Here is a 20,897-nt window from a genome sequence, read left to right on the forward strand (position 1 = left end):
CGCCGGTGGTATCAAGTTACCTATGATCTATAAGTCATTACCTTGACTACTTTAAGATAAATTGTGGCTTGACACGCTCTTAAGCATACTTTAAACGATCTATAATTTACGTCAGATTTCAAAATGGAAATTTAACGCGTTTGCATTTATAATTGCTTAACCTTCATAGGTGTGTGTCCTGATTCTTCAGTTTTTCTCAATTTTAGTAACAGGATTGTAGATCGTCTAAAATGAACTTTTTATCGTTCCTCGCCTTTGCGATAAGACGTGTTACGAAACACGCATTCGCGAACCCGTCGTTATAATGAACAAGTTTTATATATTCGAAGTAGAAGACAAAGTTGTTAGAAAAATATATAAAGAGTTGAATGTGAAATTAGTAACTCATAAATGTTTGTTATATAACATTTGTTACGTGTGTTATAGCATGGGCATCCCCCGCTTCTTGAAAGTTTGCTTTACGCAACTTCGTTTTTACGAAAGACCTACATCAGTATCCGTTTTCGCCAACTGAAAGAAGTCCGAAAAGAGAATTTAAAAAAAAAGTTTACCTTATAAATTAACAACAATTATTTTTTCACTTTATGCCATTTCAGCTTACAAAAGATTTCATATATAGGAACGCTCTATTTTCGAATTGCGGGGGAAACCTGTATTGTCATGTTCAGTGAATGACGGAACTCTGCAGCTTTATAAAAGATTTTCCCGCGAATTCATAAAGCGTAATTACGTATAATAATTATCTAGATATGTTTAGTTTATATAATGATAATTTACTTTATATAACGATAATCGTGTTGCGAATTGCTGCTTGAATCGCTTTTGCGTAATCTCGCGTGTGTTTAACATGCAAAATGTGACTATGTAATTTTGATTTTTTTTTTCTAACATGTAGATTGATGTTTACGGAAGATAGATCACACTTGTGCCGAATTTGTGATGAATACGCAAGCTTGAATATATTTTTTGTATGTTTGACGTTTATTAGCTTGATGAGAGAATAACGATATGATAAGAATAACAGTTTTATAAGCAATTTTGTCCGTTTATACCAATATTGCCTAAATAAAAAAATATTTTATCTACGACTATCAAGAAAAGGTACTCTCCAGATAAGAGGTCTGAAATCTATAATTTATTTAATAACAACGTAATGTATATTGATTTTTCTTCACTAGATAAACATTTGTTAGTTTATGAGACTTAGAAGACATAAAACGCACTCCGTCCGCATTTTATTGAGGATGTATCAATAATAGCCATCGTAATACGAAGTCAAATTTGGCGAGTCACGTTCGCCTTATAATCAAACACCTCAATTGGTCACAAATGCGTAAGAGACTTTTTAAACCTTCAATAATAGAGAATTGTTTATAATTGTCATATAAGTGAACTATACACTTTTCCTTGTATATACACATATTTATTGATCCTCGTTATCAGCGTTTATTATTTGTTTTAAAAACTCTGTGCTTGCTGGCGCTGTAGTGTAAAGACTTCCTGAAATTGAGAAGAAACACCGCAATGTGTGTAAATCAGATATTATAAATGTCTTCGTATAAACAGATATATATTCGTATCTTGATTGTCGCATATTGTTATCAATCGCGTACACATTACGTATGGTCATACACGGTATACGCACCAATAAAATTTTGTAGACTATTATCAGACACAATTACTCTGCAATTATTTCTCTGTTGTACTTTAAATCCTACGCAGCGAAATCGTTCGTCGGTCTCATATAGATTGGCGCCCTTCCGTGGACTTAAGTAGGGTTGTCCACTAAAGGGATTAATAAAGTCTGCCCAGTAACCGATCATTTTCAGCTTTGTACATATGTCGGAGGCTGCTAGAACAAACTAACGATCTAATAATGTAAAAATGTTAAAATATGTTTCCTCTGAGTATATATATTTAGATTTATGACACATATTTACTATACATTTAGGGTTGCAAACAAGTCACGTTGTCGTACAATAACTTACATATTTGGCGAGTTTCTCTGTTTCCGCTTCTTTACGCCATTTCATCGACTTGACATTTGCCTTCTGACTAATAGTTATAATAGTGAGGTGTGACATAGTCACGTCTAAGCATCCCGGGAATAGTTCCTCTATGCTTTTTCGCAGAAGAATAGGACATTCCTGCGCCACGCAGTCCAACGTCGGCCGTATGGCTCTCCAATTTTCCACATCATTTTGATACCTATCTTTATTGTTCAAGGATTCCATAAACTCTTCATCGTCGTACAACTTGACGAATTGAGTCTTAACTTGGGCAGTGGTTGTGGCATCTAACCAAGCGGGTCCTACGCTCCCAGGAAGATAGAATCTAAAGCCTCTCGGCGTCAACAACTCCCAGTTGGAATTGACCCCCAAAACGCTGTTGTCAATATCTGCGCTTTTTTACAACATATTCAATAAATAATAAATGTAACTTAAGAAACGTACTTTCGATGGCTTGTAATAAAATTAAAAATTCAATCGAAGCGCTTTTGAAGGTTTCGCAGTAGGTGTAAGACCTAGTTATAAGCCTGTCTTTTGCAGCTACCGTTACGCTTTTTACATATCGAAAGAAATAGGCGTATAATTAGATGTTGGGCAGAAAAAAGAGTAAAGATGAAAAAAACAGAGTTAACCTACGAAGAACAAACTCTGCAACAACAAGTAACGACAGCGAGAGGTTATGATCCAATAAATTAAGCTAGATATTTATTGCGTCGCTTGACAATTGTCACGTACAAATAAACCCAGTGTTTTTTAATTTTCTTTCCTAAAATGCATATCTAATCATAATTAAAATCAACTTTACAGAATTGGTACAATTGATACAGCCTTTCTAGTTTGAAACGATTATGAGTTAAAATCGATTCGATTGACACAGGCGATTTTTAAGGATAAATCGAATAAAAGTACAGAATTCCCGTAGATCTCGCCGCTCCGCGATGTCGCGCTTTTTCACCGATAACACGACGAAGGTCGACGAGGTTACTCACCGTCCAGGGTGTCGCCATTGGACTTGACGATCTTGTAGGAACTCGTGCTCCTGTCGCTGCGACGCGAATAGAGAGCCCTCGGGATGAGATTGAACAGCAACGAGACGCCGTGCCTCCTGCTGTGTTTTACGCAGAGCATCTGAAAGTTAGCGTTTCGCAGGTTAACATTCGCGAATCGATCGGGGAAGCGCGGAGCGCGAACCGCCGCCCGCCCCCACCACCACCACCTTCCGCTCGGACGAGCAGGCATTCGTTACCGTTACGAGCAGCCGGAGCAGCAGTACATCGTTTTGGGGAATAAAACGCGATTTACATGGGGGGGAGATTTGGATTCCACGCGCAACGAAAAACGGCCTGTGCTCGCACGCTCGGTCACGTCACGAGTCACGAGAAGGAAAAACTGTATTCTTTATTTATAAGTAACATAATATCGCTTGTTGACGCGTACGCGTTGCCCGTCACGCGGCAGACGCTGCCACCTGCCGACCGTCGGCCGTCGGCAACGAAACCTTCGATTACTCGCGATTCGTCGAGCAAAAATTCTCGGCGCGCTCTGTGCTCCTTTTCGCGAATTAAAAAAATCAGAAAAGTGCGTGTAAAATCGACACGTCGTTCGCATCGATTGAAAATAGCGGACCTGCCGTCTCTCTGCCCGTCGTTTCCCGTATATTATCTTGGTATTATCGTCCCGGGGATGGTTACGAACGCTCGATCTATCAACGCGGGCGAACATTATATTCATCAGGATCGGGATAAAGTAACTCTGCGATATATTTAGTTTAAAGGCTGCGGTCCACTTGACGCTACAAATGCTTTGGTTTTTGGAGCGTTCTCCTTCTTTCTTCATTGAAAGAAAAGAGAAGAGGAAGCATTTGTAGCGCGGCGTCAAGTGGACCGCAGCCTTAATTTAATGGATATTATCTTTAATGAGAGAATTGATTTTAAAAAAATGGATAATCGCGACCGATCATTCGCTACATCGACGGTTCCCAATATTCATAAAGACATAAAAAAATTTTATATACTCTTTTCATAATTCAGTACTTGGTCAGTGCTTGTTGCTTCCGCCATTTTGACGCTTCGAGAATCGCGTCGACGCGGGTTCGATAGATTTTTGAACCGCGGTCATGAGTCGCGAGACAGATGGCGTAGTTGCTGGCAGCCGAGCCGTTGCGTTGGCCGGCGCGTTTTTCTCGCGATTTTTCTCGCATAAAAGCGAAGCGAGTCCCGCGCGCGCGACGCGCGACAAGTCGTTCGTCGTAAAACGCGAGTATGCAATTGCCATTGCACGTCGATGTATCGCGATTTCCATTCCAGCTCGGGAAATCCTCGCTGGATCGTTTCCCGATCGTTTCCCGAAATTCCCGATCCCGAGTCGTTCCGCCGGCACGAAATGGCACGCGATCGCTGTTAGGTACGTATATACCTACGGCATCGTTTCATAAATTAGTTCTCCCTGCGTTGCTATGTCATTTGCCTGCTACCGAAAGTATGTACAACATTTGCGAATCGACGTTGATGAGGTTTACTTGATTAATAATTATAGGGAGTTTTTGCAATACCGTGTCTCAGTATATATTGCGAATATGGTAAATGTATATGTATCTGAATTATATAGATACGTTCACCGTCTAAATTCACGTTAGGGATTTCGTTATGGTAATCGTGGCGTCGACGGTAATCGTAAATAAGGGCCAAAGCATATAATATTTGCGTAGCGATACACGACAGTCGAATCGTAGTCATGGACATAAGTAACGCACAAGCGGCACAAGCTTTGGGGTATTCTGAGAGAGTCAGAATACGCCGAAGCTTGTGCGTTACCGTCGTATATCGCTAGTATCGCTACGCAATATTATATGTATATGCTTTGGCCCTAAACTTTATTCTTTCAAAAATAACGTCGGACGTTATATCTGAACAGCGTTACGGTGAACGATGTGCATGCGCAGTTTCGCCCTTCGACCCCCCGATAATGTGAATTTAGACGATGAACGTTATCTACAATATAATTCAAATGCGTTTACCGTATCTGAAAGACGGCATTGTGCAAAAACCCTAACAACAAGCGGTATATTAACCGTATAACGAAAATGAAAGCAACGTGAAATGATGAGAAAAATTAATCCCATTAAATCCTTGTAATTCTCTTGCTCATCTTCACATCTGAAAGCACGAATCTCAATATATATTTTTCTTTTTTCTCATATTACTCTAATTAAATGATATTTCTCGTAATATTATTACAATTGGAGTCATATAGAAAATTTGTTCTTTTTTTCGTATATGACTGAACCTGAGTTGATGCGCACAGAAAAAAAAAGACGTGTCAAATTAAAACTTGTACGTCGAATTAACGCGTTCATTGTTTCGTATATATGCAACAATCTATAATCTTCTTGTAAGAATTTCGATTTTTTATTTCAACTCTTTTTCTTGATTGAACTATATATAATGACTTATAAATTTATTCAGGCAAACTTTTCTGTATATGTTGCGTTTAACGCAATATAATCTTATTTCAAGATTTCCACATTGGAAAATATTTTCAAATTAAGAATATTTTTCTCCGTACAATCATACCTGACCTGTTAGATTGATGTTACTTCTGGTTCTTAACCCTCGTGGAAAAACATTTCATCACTTTGATTTTGTAATAAAATATTTCAAAGAAACGTATTATCTTTCACTGAGAATGAACGTAAAATTTACCCGCGCCGCGTTTGAGCACATACATATTTCGAAACATTTCCCTATATATAGAGTAAGATTAATAAGAATAGGAATAATAATTGATCCCCATAAATTATTCTACGTGGTCTAATTAAGTCCTGCCATAATCTATTCTACAGCTTAATGTTGAAAAGAAATCGATTAAAACGAAATGCACTTCCTGTGTTCGCGCTTTTGCTGTAAGGAAAGTTAAGGTGTCGGAGATCGGCTATCGAGGAGCCGGAAAGATCCGATATACTGTAACCAGCACCGGGTGCACGGAACGCTCTCGGATTATTAGGCAAAAATTCTTTATTGATTATACTTTACAGTTACATTCTTTACTGGGTCGTGATAATCTGAAAAAGTTTGGTATCTCGTGAAATAAAACGCCATGCGCGGCAACTAGATGTATATATATATATATATATATATATATATATATATATATATATAATATATATTATGCGGCATTATATAATAAAAGTTAGGTTTTATCTTCCTCTTTTTTAATTATACGGCAAATACATTCGTTCTTAGTAAAATGACAAAATTCACATAAATATACATCACGTTACACGCTATACGGGAGACGTATCATAGCTCGTGTATGTACTTTGCGTTTCTGTGTGTGTATGTGTGTGTATAATATATATATGTATGTGTATGTGTCTATATATGTATATATAAAGATCTAGTACACGGGATAAAAACATCGTAAGAAACTAACGCGTCGAATTATTATTCCTCGTCAATGGAATCACGTGGACGTTCTCCACTTGGTGTCCAAAAATTGAACTTTTTTTTTCGCATTTTCCCCTCAAATATTCGCAATAGCGGAGCACCCGTCGGAATCATTTTCTCGTCCCCAGTTTTCTCTCTCTCTCTCTCTCTCTCTCTCTCTCTCTCTGTCTCTGTCGTCGAACGAACAATCGCCCCTTTGTGCAGTTTTCTAAGCACGTGCGTTCTTCGCAGGTCTCAAATTCAATCTGTCGTTTCGACGTCGGTGCGACGGAAAAAGGACGACTGGTCGCAACGGAGCTTCCGGATGCGTCGACGATTCGTGGACATTTCGACCGGATACATACGAGATGAAATTACGGTAAGTTGTATAGAAACGTTTATACCTAAAACGCACGTGGCGTACGCATGGCAAAACAGAAGATTCGTCCAAAAAAAAAAACGGAAATTTTAACGCAAGAGAAATAATTGCTGTAAACTCCAACTGCTAAAAGGTTTCTTATATTAATAGAAATTTTAACGAGAATGATAAATGTAGCTTTTAACACGTACATAAAATTTCTCTTAGTTGGGAGAAGCACTTTTTTGTAAGTAAATCTTATAATTTGGGTTTGATAAAAAATATATATTATATAAGTATCAGCTTTCCGTGAAGAAGAGAAAAACAGATTAAAGTGTTTTAACGTAATATATGGAAGTATATAATATTTTTGGATATAACAATATTTCTTGTAAAATTTGATAACTTTAACAAAACTGTCCTTCTTTATATTTATCACGTGTGTGTGTGTGTTACTTACTACTTTTGATTTTCTCCATGAAAATTTCTTTTATATATTACATATATTAATTATACACTGCGTGTTAAACGTTGAACATTAAACGGGGTATTTCGTGTTGCTTGAACATCTATTGACTCGCGCTCGCAATTTCCCACGACGTTTATTCGCACGATATCATATAACTTGGTCGGGAGGTTCGGCGTTCTTGTAATTCGCTTTATATCGCTCGAAATGTTTTCTCACGCACTTATCATTAATACGACAAGGCAACATGTCCACGAATCGTTCCCAAAAGTGAATCACGAGAAGGACGGGACGGCACGTCGATGGTACTTTATCGATCCCGAAAACTTTCTGGAACGGAATATATAGTCCCTTGTAGTCGCACGCTTATAAGAGCCGTCTTAAGAAAGCGTTTTCCAAAGCCCGGCATTTCGCTACCGTGCCGGCAAAAGCCAGGTAATTCTCGAGCAACGATCGCCATGTTTGGTCGAATATGGAATAAGTACTGTGGCAAATATTTGCATAAATTATTTTACGAAAAGAGGGAATGGAATTCCTTCTTGTGGAAAAATTCATGGAAAATCCGTAGAAAATTCACGAACGTTTTTCTTTGCGTGTCTATGCGTGTATATATATATATATGTGTGTATGTAAGGAATGGCGCTGGAGCTTTGAAAACCGTTGCCTTAAGAGAAAAATAACGGAATACGTCGTATTCCCATTTGATCGGTGTATTACATTAGTTAATCGCTATTTAAATCACTATTTAAATCACTATGTGGTGTCGGGACAATTGGTACAAGTACGATTACATTACATGGAAAGAGACAAGAAAATTCTCGGCCGAACCTCGGTGGCCGCGATGTCGCGTTACTCTTTTTTTCATCTTTTTTCCTTTTTCTTTTTTATACCTCTTACATGGTACAGGTACAGATATTTAACATCGATTTGTGAAATCGCCTAATCGCTAGGCTATGGTCCGCAATATATTCGTCAGTGCGCCGCGCGCCGGTACGCGCGAATACCGCCTCATTTTGTCGTGTCCTGTATTAGCATACGGCGTACCTGGCAATCAGCGCTTCCTAAACCTAAAATCTATGTTATAGATAATTCGTGCACACACACACGCGCGCGCGAGACCCTTGCGTCTTCAATCGTCCTCTGCCGGCTGCGATTTTATCTCGGGTCTCGGACTCCGGCGGAAACGCGATCGCGCAAATTTCTATCGACGAAAATCCTTGCCGATTATATATGTATGTCACGCGAGAAAGCGACGTGTTAATTACGTTGCTTACCGGCAATTGCAAATAATTGTACATGTACGGTTAAAACACCTATTGATATTTTCATTCATTACGGATAATTACAGTATTTATTCTAATACGATTATGCACACACAACGGGTAATTCTTTATTATCATCCAGATTAATGAGAGTTTACATGGCGTACCGCAAAATGCGGTTCGTGGCTGAAAATTTTGCGATTGATATTAATTGACGAAGCGCAAAATATACATAAGCACGGAAAAGTATTCGGCTGTACAGACCAAAATTTCAAATGTACTAAAATATATCAATCAATAATTAATGCAATCGCAGATCAGTGCATTGCGATCTATTTAATTTTTAATTAAATTACCGCGATACTCTTAATGTCTTTTTTAAAATTTAAATCATGAAACAATTTAAATAACGGAAGTAAAAATAACTATGAGATATTATAAAATATATAATAGAGTTGCAGTCTATATATAAGTCAAATCATCTTATTATACATTGAAGAGAACTTTTTATATTCTGGAATTTTTTACTGCATTAAAATTATCGAGTGGTTATTATATTTCCTTCAAAAGTGCTTATTTGACAATATCATTCTCGTATATGTATTATTAAGCCACACAATAAACACTCGACAGTTTTTGCAAGCATTAGAAGAGTTATAATTAAATGATTCATTTTCTGCAAAATTACAAAGAAAATCAGAAGAGGAGAACGGAGGAATATTTGCGCTCGATTGATAAAATATCATTATCTCTAACAATAAGTTAAGTAATTATTGTCCGAAATAAAAAAGCGCCCGGAATGACGTCGAGATGCAAGGGCCATCGTATGGCAATTGTGTGTTTTTTTTTATCGTCGTACCTCTCGATGCGCGGCACTTTGCCGGGATATCTCCTCTGGTGGGAGTCGATAAAAGGGATGTATCGACTGTATCGAGCATACACGATGCTCGTGCACAATTTCGCTGGAACGTGATCGTCCGCGTTGCGATCGTCCTCGTTAAAATCGCGTGCGCTAGATGGACGGAAAATCGTCATTTGCAATTACCACGTCAGGTCTGCCTCGTTTCCCAAACGCATCGTTATCTCCTAAACGTCTATTGCCAATACTGAAATTATTTCACACATGCGCTCACCCATTAATTGCAATGACATTAGCAATATTGATTATCTTGACATCATGTCTTTCACGCTTAATTAGAATAAAAAACCTTTCTCCTTTTATATATATATTTATAGTATGCAAATATATAAAATCTTGTAATCTCTTTTTGATGACATATTTTAAATTCAAGTAATTTCAACAAAATCTGTAATTTAAAAATGAGATAACAAATAGAGGAACAAACCGTGACATTTTATAATAGAATTCTCGCAAACTTTCGAACTTTTATTTTTATTTCTTATCTTGTTTGTTGTATTTTAGTTGGAAATATATATAGTACAAATATGAATATCAATTCTTTTAGCTATTTTATCGATTGCATCAGCATTACTCTTACCTTAAAGCTGATCTATTCAATAAAATTCTCTCTCTCTTCGTGTTTATGTGTAAAATAAATTCACAAAAATTATAGATTTTATATTTAAATTATATAAAATAAACACACACAAATTTATAAAAATTAAATATTATAGAACTCTTGGACAAGGAAACTTTAATGAGAAAATTTTAATGATTTTGCTACATGTTGGCTTCAAAAAAGTGATATTAGGAACAAAAAGGGTTAAAACACATAAGTGGCGTCATTATTTATGACTGGAGGATAACGAGCGGTGAAGAGAGAACGAGGGTCGGTGGCGATGAAACCACCCGATATTTGTATCCCCCACGGGCGAGCGTTCTTTACGAGCTTAAGTGCTGTTTCTTATTTATAATTCACAAGGCAATCGCATCTCTTATAAAATTTCCATTACGCTCCCTGGTGATTAAATCTCCATTTGAATTTGCAGAATACCGATTGAAAATTACTTTTCGAGATGGCACATTTTGATACGTACATTCTACATGTCCATTGTTCAGCGTTATTGTTCAACGTATTCAATTGAAACGGTATACGGGTACTGAATTGATACGGGTTTCCAAAGACGACTCCGATTTAGACAAAATAAGAAAATACAAGGGTCCCGTGAACTTTGCGGCCATTTTCGTCTCTGCGCTAATACAAAATATACAAAGGAAGAAGTATAGGACGATTAAATAATTTTGTATAATTAAATATATACATCTATAAATCTAAACAGATAAAAAATTGTATTTTACGAAGAATCCATATTTTGTTCTCATTAAATCCAATGACTTTATATTTAATAAAATAATGTGGTAAAAAGAGCTGGTAATAACATGGCAAAAACAGCTATTTTTGCTTCGTTATATATTTCATATTTAACTTTTGAATTCTATCGGAGTTGAATGTATAGATTCAGTAATTTTATATTTATCTAGTTTGCAAACTCTCGTATACGTACTCGCTGTTTTTCTACTTTTTTTTTAAGCCCGTTGATTGTTTTCTCGGAGTGATTCAGGCCAGTTTTTCATCATGAAAATACCGTTAATGCTATTTCCTCGACAAATTTTATCGTGCATCTCGCGCGATAGTGATAAAACAAAGATTGACGTTACACGCATGCGGGCATGTTGAACACGACGAATATCGCGATGATGCATCACTGATTTCGAAATTATTACATAACGATTATTACCGGTCATTTAACGACAACGATCACGCGGGGAAACGTTTTTTTTTTTTTAGCAATTACGGCGGTGAATCGATCATCTTAAATCCCAGCGAGTGCCCAAGGTAGTCGCTTAACAATCAGTCGTATTCATTTTGGACATGTTAATCGATTAATCGCTTAATTTGTTTAGTACGTGCTCTATTTATGTACTTATAAAGCCCCGCGCAAAAATCGGCGCATAAAGCTCTCATTGCACAATTGCGCATTTTCTCACAAAAGTGATATTATTTTCTTCGGCGGCTTTTTTTTAAACAGAGGGTTATTCCATCTCCTTAATCCAAAAGTATCGGAAAAAAACATGTGTTCAAGGACTTCTTAGCATCTATTTTAATATAAGGTGTTCTTCAATGCGCACAAGTCGGAAATTATTTTAGAAAATTCTTAACTCCTCGCTCTCGCTGTGCGAATACACATATATGTTTAGCTTATCGTAAACCAATTAAAAAACAAAATTCGCATCATTTAAAAATTTTTTCTCGTATAGTCGTATTGAGAAGGACTAACTGTCGAAATCACATATTCAGTAATACGCAGGTATACGCAATCCATGTTTCATTCCGAAGCACTCATACTTAATATCACGATAGATTAATCGCCATTGATAGAGTCAGAGTCAAGCGATACGCATTCACCGAAATTTACTTGTTAAATCGTTTCGGCACTTCTCTCATATATTCTCCTTTAATTATCTCCTTTATCACCCCGATTCCCTTTCTCCCTTTTCCCCGTTTAATCAACGAAACACCGTCCCGCAAATTCGAACGTTATAATATATTATTGCTTCACATATTCTCTGCAACAACGCGAACGTTAACAAACGTTAAATAGCCACAAGATTGCTTTTGACAATTTTCAAGTACCCCGTCATTCGTGTCTCGTTTAAACATATGCTTTTAGTATAAATGTATGAGTTCGGCGGCAAAAACGGTCGTGGTTCGAAGCTATCTTAAGTAATGCCGACACTAATTAGAATTAGTAACCTAGTATGACAGTAATTGCGACTGGCATTTCTGATCGCAAGTTGTCGATAGTTTCGTCTGGCGGGACAACACGTACCGATGCTTTGATCCCCATGTGCAATTGCGGACGCGCGCTATGCGAAATACCGCAAATCCGCGCTTTGAAATCTATATTCCGACAAGTCTTCCCCCAACGCTTTTCGAGTTATCTCGCTCCACATTGATTGACTTCGTAGCCATAGAAATTCCGTTATATCGTATTGCGACGATATTTAAGAATTGAAATTGATTTATCCGTTGATCGTTCTAAGCGTCAAAGAATTCAAATTCGTATCGCGTTATTCCTTTCGCGGACATATGTATATCGTAACGAATCACGAATCCTCGCTGCATTTGCCTCGCAGTTATCACATAAACAAGCTACGCAGAAAGAAGATAAATAAAAATAGAAATTCATGCAAGTTGCGAACAAAACGTTTTGCGTATAATTGCATGTATTATACTTCCAACTTGATCGAGTAATTTTAAATGCAAATAGCGGCGAACGCGAGCTATTTTCGAGCCGAGGAAAACTTTCTTTCGTACTTTCGTACTTTCGTTTTCTCAGGCTGGAGATCGCTATATTTATCGTTCGTCTGTCATGAAAAAGCACGATAAATCGCGAGTTACGCGCATAGACTCGGCTATGCAAATGGAATATAAAGCAACTGACGTAAATAAACGCGAACAGACATCAAGATAACGCGACGTAGCGTAGGAAGAAAGTGTGTATGTATGTGTATGTATGTATATATATACATATATATGTATGTATACGTATATAGCATTATAAAAATAAATATCGCGTGCGCCTTTCCTGTGCGCGGGGCTTCGAATTAATAAGGTATACATGCTACTTGATCCACTCACCGTCTCCTAATACAAAGCGACAATATCCCAATGGCAAACGGCAATCAATAGTTACGGGCAATGTGCCGCGGTTCTTCTCTCTTCGCTGCTCTGAGAGAGGAAGAATGAGAAAGCTAGAGATATAGACATAGATAGATAGATAGATAGATAGATAGATAGATAGATAGATAGATAGATAGAGAGAGAGAGAGAGAGAGAGAGAGGGATTGTATATAGTAAATCGACAATCGGAGTTTGCTAACGAGCTATCGTGTATCAATCGTAATTTGTACGCACGCTACACGTAAGCATATACGTCGCGGAAATTGAAACCGGTGTTACTTCGACGGGTGGTTTAGTTTCGCCGTGCTGCACACCCGCGGCAAAATGTATATCTCGCATCGCGCTTGTCGGCACTTTCGTCGTCGCGTAAACGTAGAAGTCATTCGGCTACAAATTGAAATTTAATTATCGAGATGTTAAATCAAGAATCGCCGCTGGTACACGTTGACGTTTGATTCTGTGGAGATCGAGAAACGCGAGATTTCATCCGTAATCGAAAGGAATTAAAAAGAAATCGTGCCAGATGCGAAATAAAGCTATCGCGAATTTTTCGCGCGTGCATAACTTGCGACTTGCATATCAATCTTGCAAGGGCATACGTTTGAATTAGCTGTAAGTCCTTCGGTCAATTCGAATTCTATCGGAAGACACCACGGAAAGAAATGAATTAATGTCAGTTGTATCGCTTCTTATAACGCTCCAATTCAAATCCAGCCATTCGTAAGAGCTTCTTGTCATTTCATTCCTGTTGGTATGGCTAACAAGCGTTTTATTCGTCGTTTACTTCTCTACGTCTCGGCGAAAGGACACTGACGTTAAGGGATTAAGGTCCAGTTTCACAAGTGTCGGTTAACTTATTTTAATCTTAGATTAACTCACTCTTCGTCTCCTTTTAACGTTCCCCTTAGAAAGAGACGAAGAGTGAGTTAATCTAAGATTAAAAGTTAACCGACACTTGTGAAACTGGGCCTAAGGTCAGCGTGCGATTGAACAAGCAACGTGCAACGTCGGTCGGAGTGCGAAATCCTCGTATTTGCATTTTTTAAACGAGGGAGGCAAGAGGAATATGAAGCGTAAAATGCGAACGAGCAAAGTTTAAAAGATTATACCGTACAGTCTTTTATATAGCCATAATAATATACAAAAACACATTTCGCGCATACTCAGAGCAATGTAATATTTCAAGTGCGTGCATTTGACATAAATACATATTTGGCTTCCAAAATACAAAATAATATTCCTTTATTTCATACCGCATCAAATTGCTCAATTTGTATTTTGGTCCATATTTTTAACGGCCTCCTGCGTTTGAAATATATTTTTACACGATATTTTTTTACTTGTTCTAATACTAACACTCGCGATAAATATTTTTTCAATGGCGTTATTCGCGTTTTTTTGTTGCCAACAAAAAATGTGTTATCGGAAAAAGAAAATAAGCATCAAACGACGTTGCGCGACGCAACAGTAAACGCTCGATCACTAATGATTCCGTCGGAATGAGCCTCCAAGAAATTGCGATAACGATTACACGCAATTTATAGCATACACAATTACGATAACGATTACAAGCTAAAAAGATTCCATTGTCGAAACAAAGCTGACCTCCGTGACTAACTAGACGAAAGACGATATGGGAAACCGACGTATTCGTGCGCCTGATGATACGAAGCAACGAAGCCATCGATCGCCACTCGAATTCGCTTCGGTGTCGCGAACAATGGGCCGTCGCGTCGATAGAAAACGAATATAAGCGTGCTATCGATTCCTTCGCTACTACGACGATTCTCGAGGAGGACCCGAGTGCGATATTACGAGCAGCAATATATTACGCTATTATGAACTGTGAGCGAGTCACGCGAGATAACGCGCTCGTATTAAATTATTAACCCGTCTTAAGCCCGTCGCCTTGGTGTATATAGCATTACCGTGGCCGTTAAATTGCCGAGAAGCCGGGGCGCGATAGTGCTATCACGCCCCATCGCCGAAAGTTCGCGAACACCTTTTAACAAGAGGGCAATCCTTTTAACCGCATCATTGGCTACAACTTTTATCGTTATCCGACTAGTTTCTTCCGATATTATCGCCGTATAACTGTTTGCGTTTCTGCACTACGACGTAGCATGTTCGTCAGGACATTTTGACTGATAATCGATGGAAGACAATGTCCATAAAAACCACGTACTTTTACAATATTTTAAAACGGGTGGTGTCAAGAGGAGCGTTGCCATTTATTAACAACATACGCACCGAACTATATATAAATTCCGTTCTCTTCCGTTTTAGATAAGTGATACTTGGACCATTTTATTTTTCCTGCGAACCTGTCTCCCAATATTGACTCCTTAATGTATGCGTCGGAGAAACACGCGCTTTGTATTCGGTTCACAATAACGCCGCAGAAGTTATGTACACATAACACCACGAGCAAGAAAGTTATTCGCGAGTTTCGCGTGTCAAAAGTTACAAACGACCGTCTGCCATTCGGTGAGAGAACAAAGACGATCGACAAATTGGCCCCGAATTTCCCGTTGTCGCTGCAACGGCGACGTGAACAATGATTTTCTTTTCGGCCGTCGATCGAGCGCGACCGACTTTTACGCGTTCGCTCGGATACGATCAAATACAATCGTTTCCGTAAAAATTGCTTCCGTAATAATACATTTCGAATACAAGAAACGTTTGAGTTTCGTGCTGGACGCGACAACAATGAAACGTCACGTTATCTTAAATATACATTATCAATCATTGACTTGACGCAATTTTATCGTTTATATCGCATCGGAAGTCTTTTGTGAGAAGTCCTCTTTACTTTCCAAAGCGACAGCTTCGCGACGGCTGGAACAAAAGTTAAAAACGTCTGAATTTCTCGCAACTGTTTCCCGCAAACGCACGTTCGATTCGCTTTTCCACGAATAAATACTTAGATTTATTGATAATAATGATAATAAGATAATAATAAAATTTGATGAGAGCTGAAGGTAATTTAAAACTCCGCATTTTTATTTTTACTTCAGACGGAGCGAAGGAAGAAGGGAGGAGAGAAGAAGGAAGGGGGGGGGAGAATTTAAACAATTTTTAAAGAAATCAATTTTTCATCGGTATTAAAAATTGTGTACGCGATTAAATATCCGAGGTATAATAAGTACATTAGCGAGCAAATACTGCAAATTAAATAAAAAATAAATTAGATTATAATATCAATAACAAGTTCAATAATACATTAAATAATTGATATTTATTTGGAAAAAAGGGATGGTCAAAGAAAGAAAAAAATTAATCGATAATAATGCTATCATGAATGTGTTTATAATTTGTTTTTTTTTTATTAAAACGAAACAATATTAGTCTTCTATTTAAAACGCTAAATCACTGGTTTACACAATTATACAATTTACTTTGTCATACGTTTCCAGTTACATTAATTAGTAGTTTGTTGCTCCTGAACTTCGCGACACGGACGTGCATATAATAATTTTCAGCGGTCGTTCCTGTATTTAGTTACCGCAAAAGAAATGTCACCGCATTAGCGATATTAAACAGTATTATATTACGTCGCTGGAGAACAGCGACGTAATTAATTTAAAAGTTCTGGTAGAGAGAGAAATATATTGAAAGAATGTGTTCCGTGTTATTGCTTTATATTTGTAACGTAAAAAAGAAACTTCGTAGACGATAAGTAAGTACGGACAAGTTGTAACACGTTTACTCAATTAAAGATACTTAGAAATCCGCTGTTCCATATCGTTTGTAATAACAATTCGAGTTATGTCTTATGTATATTTCTTTTTTATTTATTTTTGCTTAGTATGGTTTATCGTTCGATTTATCTTCCGATAAATTTGAGAGATGAAGCAAATCCACAATAACAATGACATCTTTCTATTTTTCCACAATTGTTTGCTTTTCACGGATTATTTTAGGCAGAAATCTCGGGTTCTTTTTTTATTGTGCACGAATGTAGATGCGTACGCTTGTACGGAATCGAGAATTTCAAAAGGAAAGCAAAGAGAAAAACACAGGTGGAAGTAAAGAGAGACTTAAAGTAACGTATTGTAAATGAAAGAATTTTTTAAATATGGACGGACATATACACGTATGCACAGCGTGCAGTCGCGAGATTATCGAATGTTGCGGAATGAATAATACATTTGTGAACAGTTGCGAAAAAATTCCAACGCGAAAAAATATTGCATGTCGCAGCGAACTATATATGTGTAAACGCATGCAGCTCGATGCTTTGTAGGGCGCACCTTAGGGCATCTACGTATAATTTAGCTAATTGAAGTGGGCAATGAGACAGGCAGGCGCGACGCCCGCGTCAGAGGATTTATACGCGGAATGCGGAAAGAATTAATACCTAATATTATCTAGCAGAGTGTCTCGCGTATCCCGCATACGCGTCGCATATATTCGCCCGTAAATGTAGAAAAGTCAAGTTGAAAAAACGAACAGCATTCCGTTTTATTCGCGCTGGAACATTAGTATTATTGTGATGATGTGATATAATATCAAAATCTTTTTTTTTTTTATTACGCCTACAACCGTAACAGCCGTAACAGCAGTCACGGAATCTAATTCCTGGCTAATGAATTTAATATGAGATTACGTTATCTAAATGTCACTTTGCATCTTGTTTATCGAGACGCGCAAAAGACTGCAAGAGCTAAAACGTTGCACGTGACATGAATTGAAAATACAGCATGGCATGGATATTCAGAAAAGAACAATTCCAAATTCGCCAAAATATCCGTAGTCTGAAAAAATGTGCAACTTTAGACATAATCTGATGTGTATTATATCAGTGATTCAAAATTCAACGTCATTCGTCCAAATTGTCACTTGTATACATACTCGGCGCGAGAATGGAACTCGTATTCGCGAGGCAAGTCCTCCGTCGGAGAGATTTCTCTCTCTTTTTTTTATTTTTTTCGTTTACGAACGCGAATTCAGCGTAGGTCGATTCTTTTCCGGTGTTAACGTTCCGCGCTGCGAGAGTTTGCGACGTTAACCGATCGCCGGTATCGAGATCGTTAGGAAATTAATTGCTTGTCGCATGGGACGACCTTTTGCAGCGACGATTCGATTCGCCTGCTGGCGTCGTGTTATGTTGCGTTTCGCCGCTGGTATCAGAGCCCTTTAATTCAGGGAACGGGTAAAATCGCGATGGTCGAGGGGGGGGGGAGGCGACCCACTTATCTTTCACGACCTCGCGTATTTCACGACGCATTACCTCGTTTAACTCTCCGACAGTTGCGCATTTTCGGATTTCGCGGCTGATCGTGTAACGAACTGAGATACGATATACGACTTAAGTTCTTATCTAATGAGAATATAATGCTCAATTATACAAAGTAAATGTTTTCAAATGATGGAAATTGCTCGCGTTTGTTATTAATGTAAACATAAGGTATTCCCGTTCATCGTTAACCGGATATACCTGCTTCGCAAAGATATATGTGACTGTCGGAAATTAAGGCTAAAAGGTTCTCGGATCATCGACTTATGCTATTCGTTGCATTTGGTCTCATCCCTTGGATCGCTTTAATATAACGATTTATTACGATCCCTTTAAATCATTCCGGATCTGCTTTTCTGCTTAGAATCGCGTTCGTTCTACTTTACGCATGCTCGTTACTTTGACCCAAATATGACAATCAGAGATATGTTCAATTTTTCCTTTAATGGCTGTCGGCTGTTAACCGCGATAAAGAAAACTTGAATAAGGTGCTTCGGCTTTTTAAATTAAATAAAATTGGTTGTAATAAATACAATGTAGGATTATACGAAAATAAATTATAACAAGATGATTATTAAGATTATGTTTTTAACAGACTTGAATAAAATGGAAATTTCGATATACTACCATGATACGCCACTAATTATCCTACCATATTGCTTTAATACAGTGATTATTAAAACCATAAATTTATGTTAATGGTTCTTATGCCATAAATTCTTAAATATCTCAACGCTCAACGCTCAAAGATAATTTATAAATAATTTTGCGTAATAGAGATGGCAAAAATAAGATGTTTATTATATTTTCAACTCTAATATGCTACTAAATAGATTTAATTCGTATAATTAAATGTCTACGACCAAAAAGCTAAGAAATTTTACATGTATTTTATACAAACACGAATTATACATATATATATATATATATTATATATATGTATATAAATAGATTATCATAACGAATTAACATAGATTATCATATAGTCAGTCCAAAAAGAGTGTCTACTTTTCTAGAAATGAATTAAAATTACATCCGAGGTCTCAAATTTCCATTCTATCTCTTGTCTCTATCTTTTTCCCTGGTTTGCTTAATGCAAATTTTATTTTTTCATCCAACATGTATATGATATTGAATTATTCGTCGAACGTTGAATTGTAATTTCTCGCGAAAAATTTATCAATGAAGATATTATCATTGAAAAAGATTTGAGAATCACTGCTTTACTATCACTGCGGATACTAGAAGAACCCTCTCTGCCTGTATTGCTATCTATCGCGGAATCCGGTATATACGAGATTTTAGTCCAAATTGCTGAGCGCAAAAGGGTCAACAAGCCATCCACTTGCTGAAGCACAGTTGAAGATCGTGCTTCGGTGCCTGCTTCTCGATTCGATGGAATTTGTACAAAATTGAAATGTAAAACATCGGTGTAAATGTAATCGTGCGCGCGCGCGCGTTTTGTCACTGTGAGAGAACTGCAGAGAAATATGACGTACGTATAGGCGCGTATATTTACGCTCCTCTACAACTATTCGTCGTTGGAACAGAGATCTTTCCTTCTCACGGAGCGTCTTTTTGTCGCTCGCATTTAGGCTGCGACAATGAAACTTTGGTCGAGCGGACGTGATGAAGATCGATGCGATTTTCCTTTCTCCTAACGGTCTCGGTTATGTACGATAACGAGTTCGGCTGTAGTAATCTACGCTGATTGCTGCCCTCGGTGTCGCGTTTCACTTTACTTCACAGGCATTTTATTTTACGACCTCCTCGGGCTCACGAACGTATTCTTCGCGTTAACGACGCCTACGCTCTTCGTATAAGATACGGCGCTAAGCCAATCCTCTGTGGCCTATATTTACGTTTTACGGTAATCACAAAAATTGTACACTCACCTCGGGATTAAAAACATTTTATCACTTACGGCCGGAGTTTATAGAAGCTATGAAAAGTCTCACCAACGATCAATCTCTCTAAAACATTTGATTAGGTCGCAAAAGAAACGCCAAATTAACTGATCCAGTTTTCACAGCGCGTAAATTAGGAGGTAATTAAAAAATCAGTATATAGAATAGGAAATAAGCTAAGACTTATAGCTTAACCCTAATCGAGACGTACTGTTAAAATTTTCAAAGTTGCGTGAGCGAAGTAAAAAAAATGATTTACGTAGTATTGATTAATCGGGCGCTGTGCGTGCTTCGTCGCGGAAATGTAAAAAAATAACCTCGTCCACAGAGAGCTAACAACGCACGACGTCGAGAAACGCGGCCGGAAAGGTCGCTACTTCATTACAAAGCGATACGCACGTGCCTCCTCTTCTTGAGAGTGTAGAGCGGTCGATACTCGGCCTCTTCTCCGACGAGAGTGTCGCCTCATTGACCCCCTCGTATTTGAAGACGGCTCCCCGTATTTGAAGCGTAAGACGTTTCAATGGAAGCTGCGACTCCGCTGTTCCAGATCATTTTGAATCGAGATGATCGCGGTATCGATCGT

General features: G+C 37.8%; 1 protein-coding gene across 2 annotated transcripts; it reads right to left on the bottom strand.

The window, feature by feature from the left end:
• Window positions 1-1,113: 1,113 nt before the first annotated feature.
• On the bottom strand, window positions 1,114-20,885 carry LOC143893734 (cobalamin trafficking protein CblD). 2 transcript variants are annotated; one of them, XM_077399453.1, is made up of 5 exons: window positions 20,711-20,885; window positions 2,999-3,137; window positions 1,989-2,403; window positions 1,646-1,862; window positions 1,114-1,500 (listed from the first exon to the last, which is right to left on the bottom strand). In XM_077399453.1, exons 1-5 carry the CDS (start codon window positions 20,778-20,780, stop codon window positions 1,424-1,426), a joined length of 918 nt encoding a protein of 305 aa, XP_077255579.1. In that variant the 5' UTR covers window positions 20,781-20,885; the 3' UTR covers window positions 1,114-1,423. The 2 variants fall into 2 exon arrangements, with proteins under 2 accessions (XP_077255579.1, XP_077255583.1); XM_077399457.1 differs by lacking the exon at window positions 20,711-20,885 and adding an exon at window positions 3,256-3,479 and having other exon boundaries at window positions 1,989-2,398.
• Between the last annotated feature and the right edge of the window lie 12 nt (window positions 20,886-20,897).

Source organism: Temnothorax americanus, unplaced genomic scaffold (assembly GCF_048541705.1).
Source record: "Temnothorax americanus isolate GAGA-0224 unplaced genomic scaffold, ASM4854170v1 Scaffold1, whole genome shotgun sequence".
Lineage (NCBI taxonomy): Eukaryota > Metazoa > Arthropoda > Insecta > Hymenoptera > Formicidae > Temnothorax > Temnothorax americanus.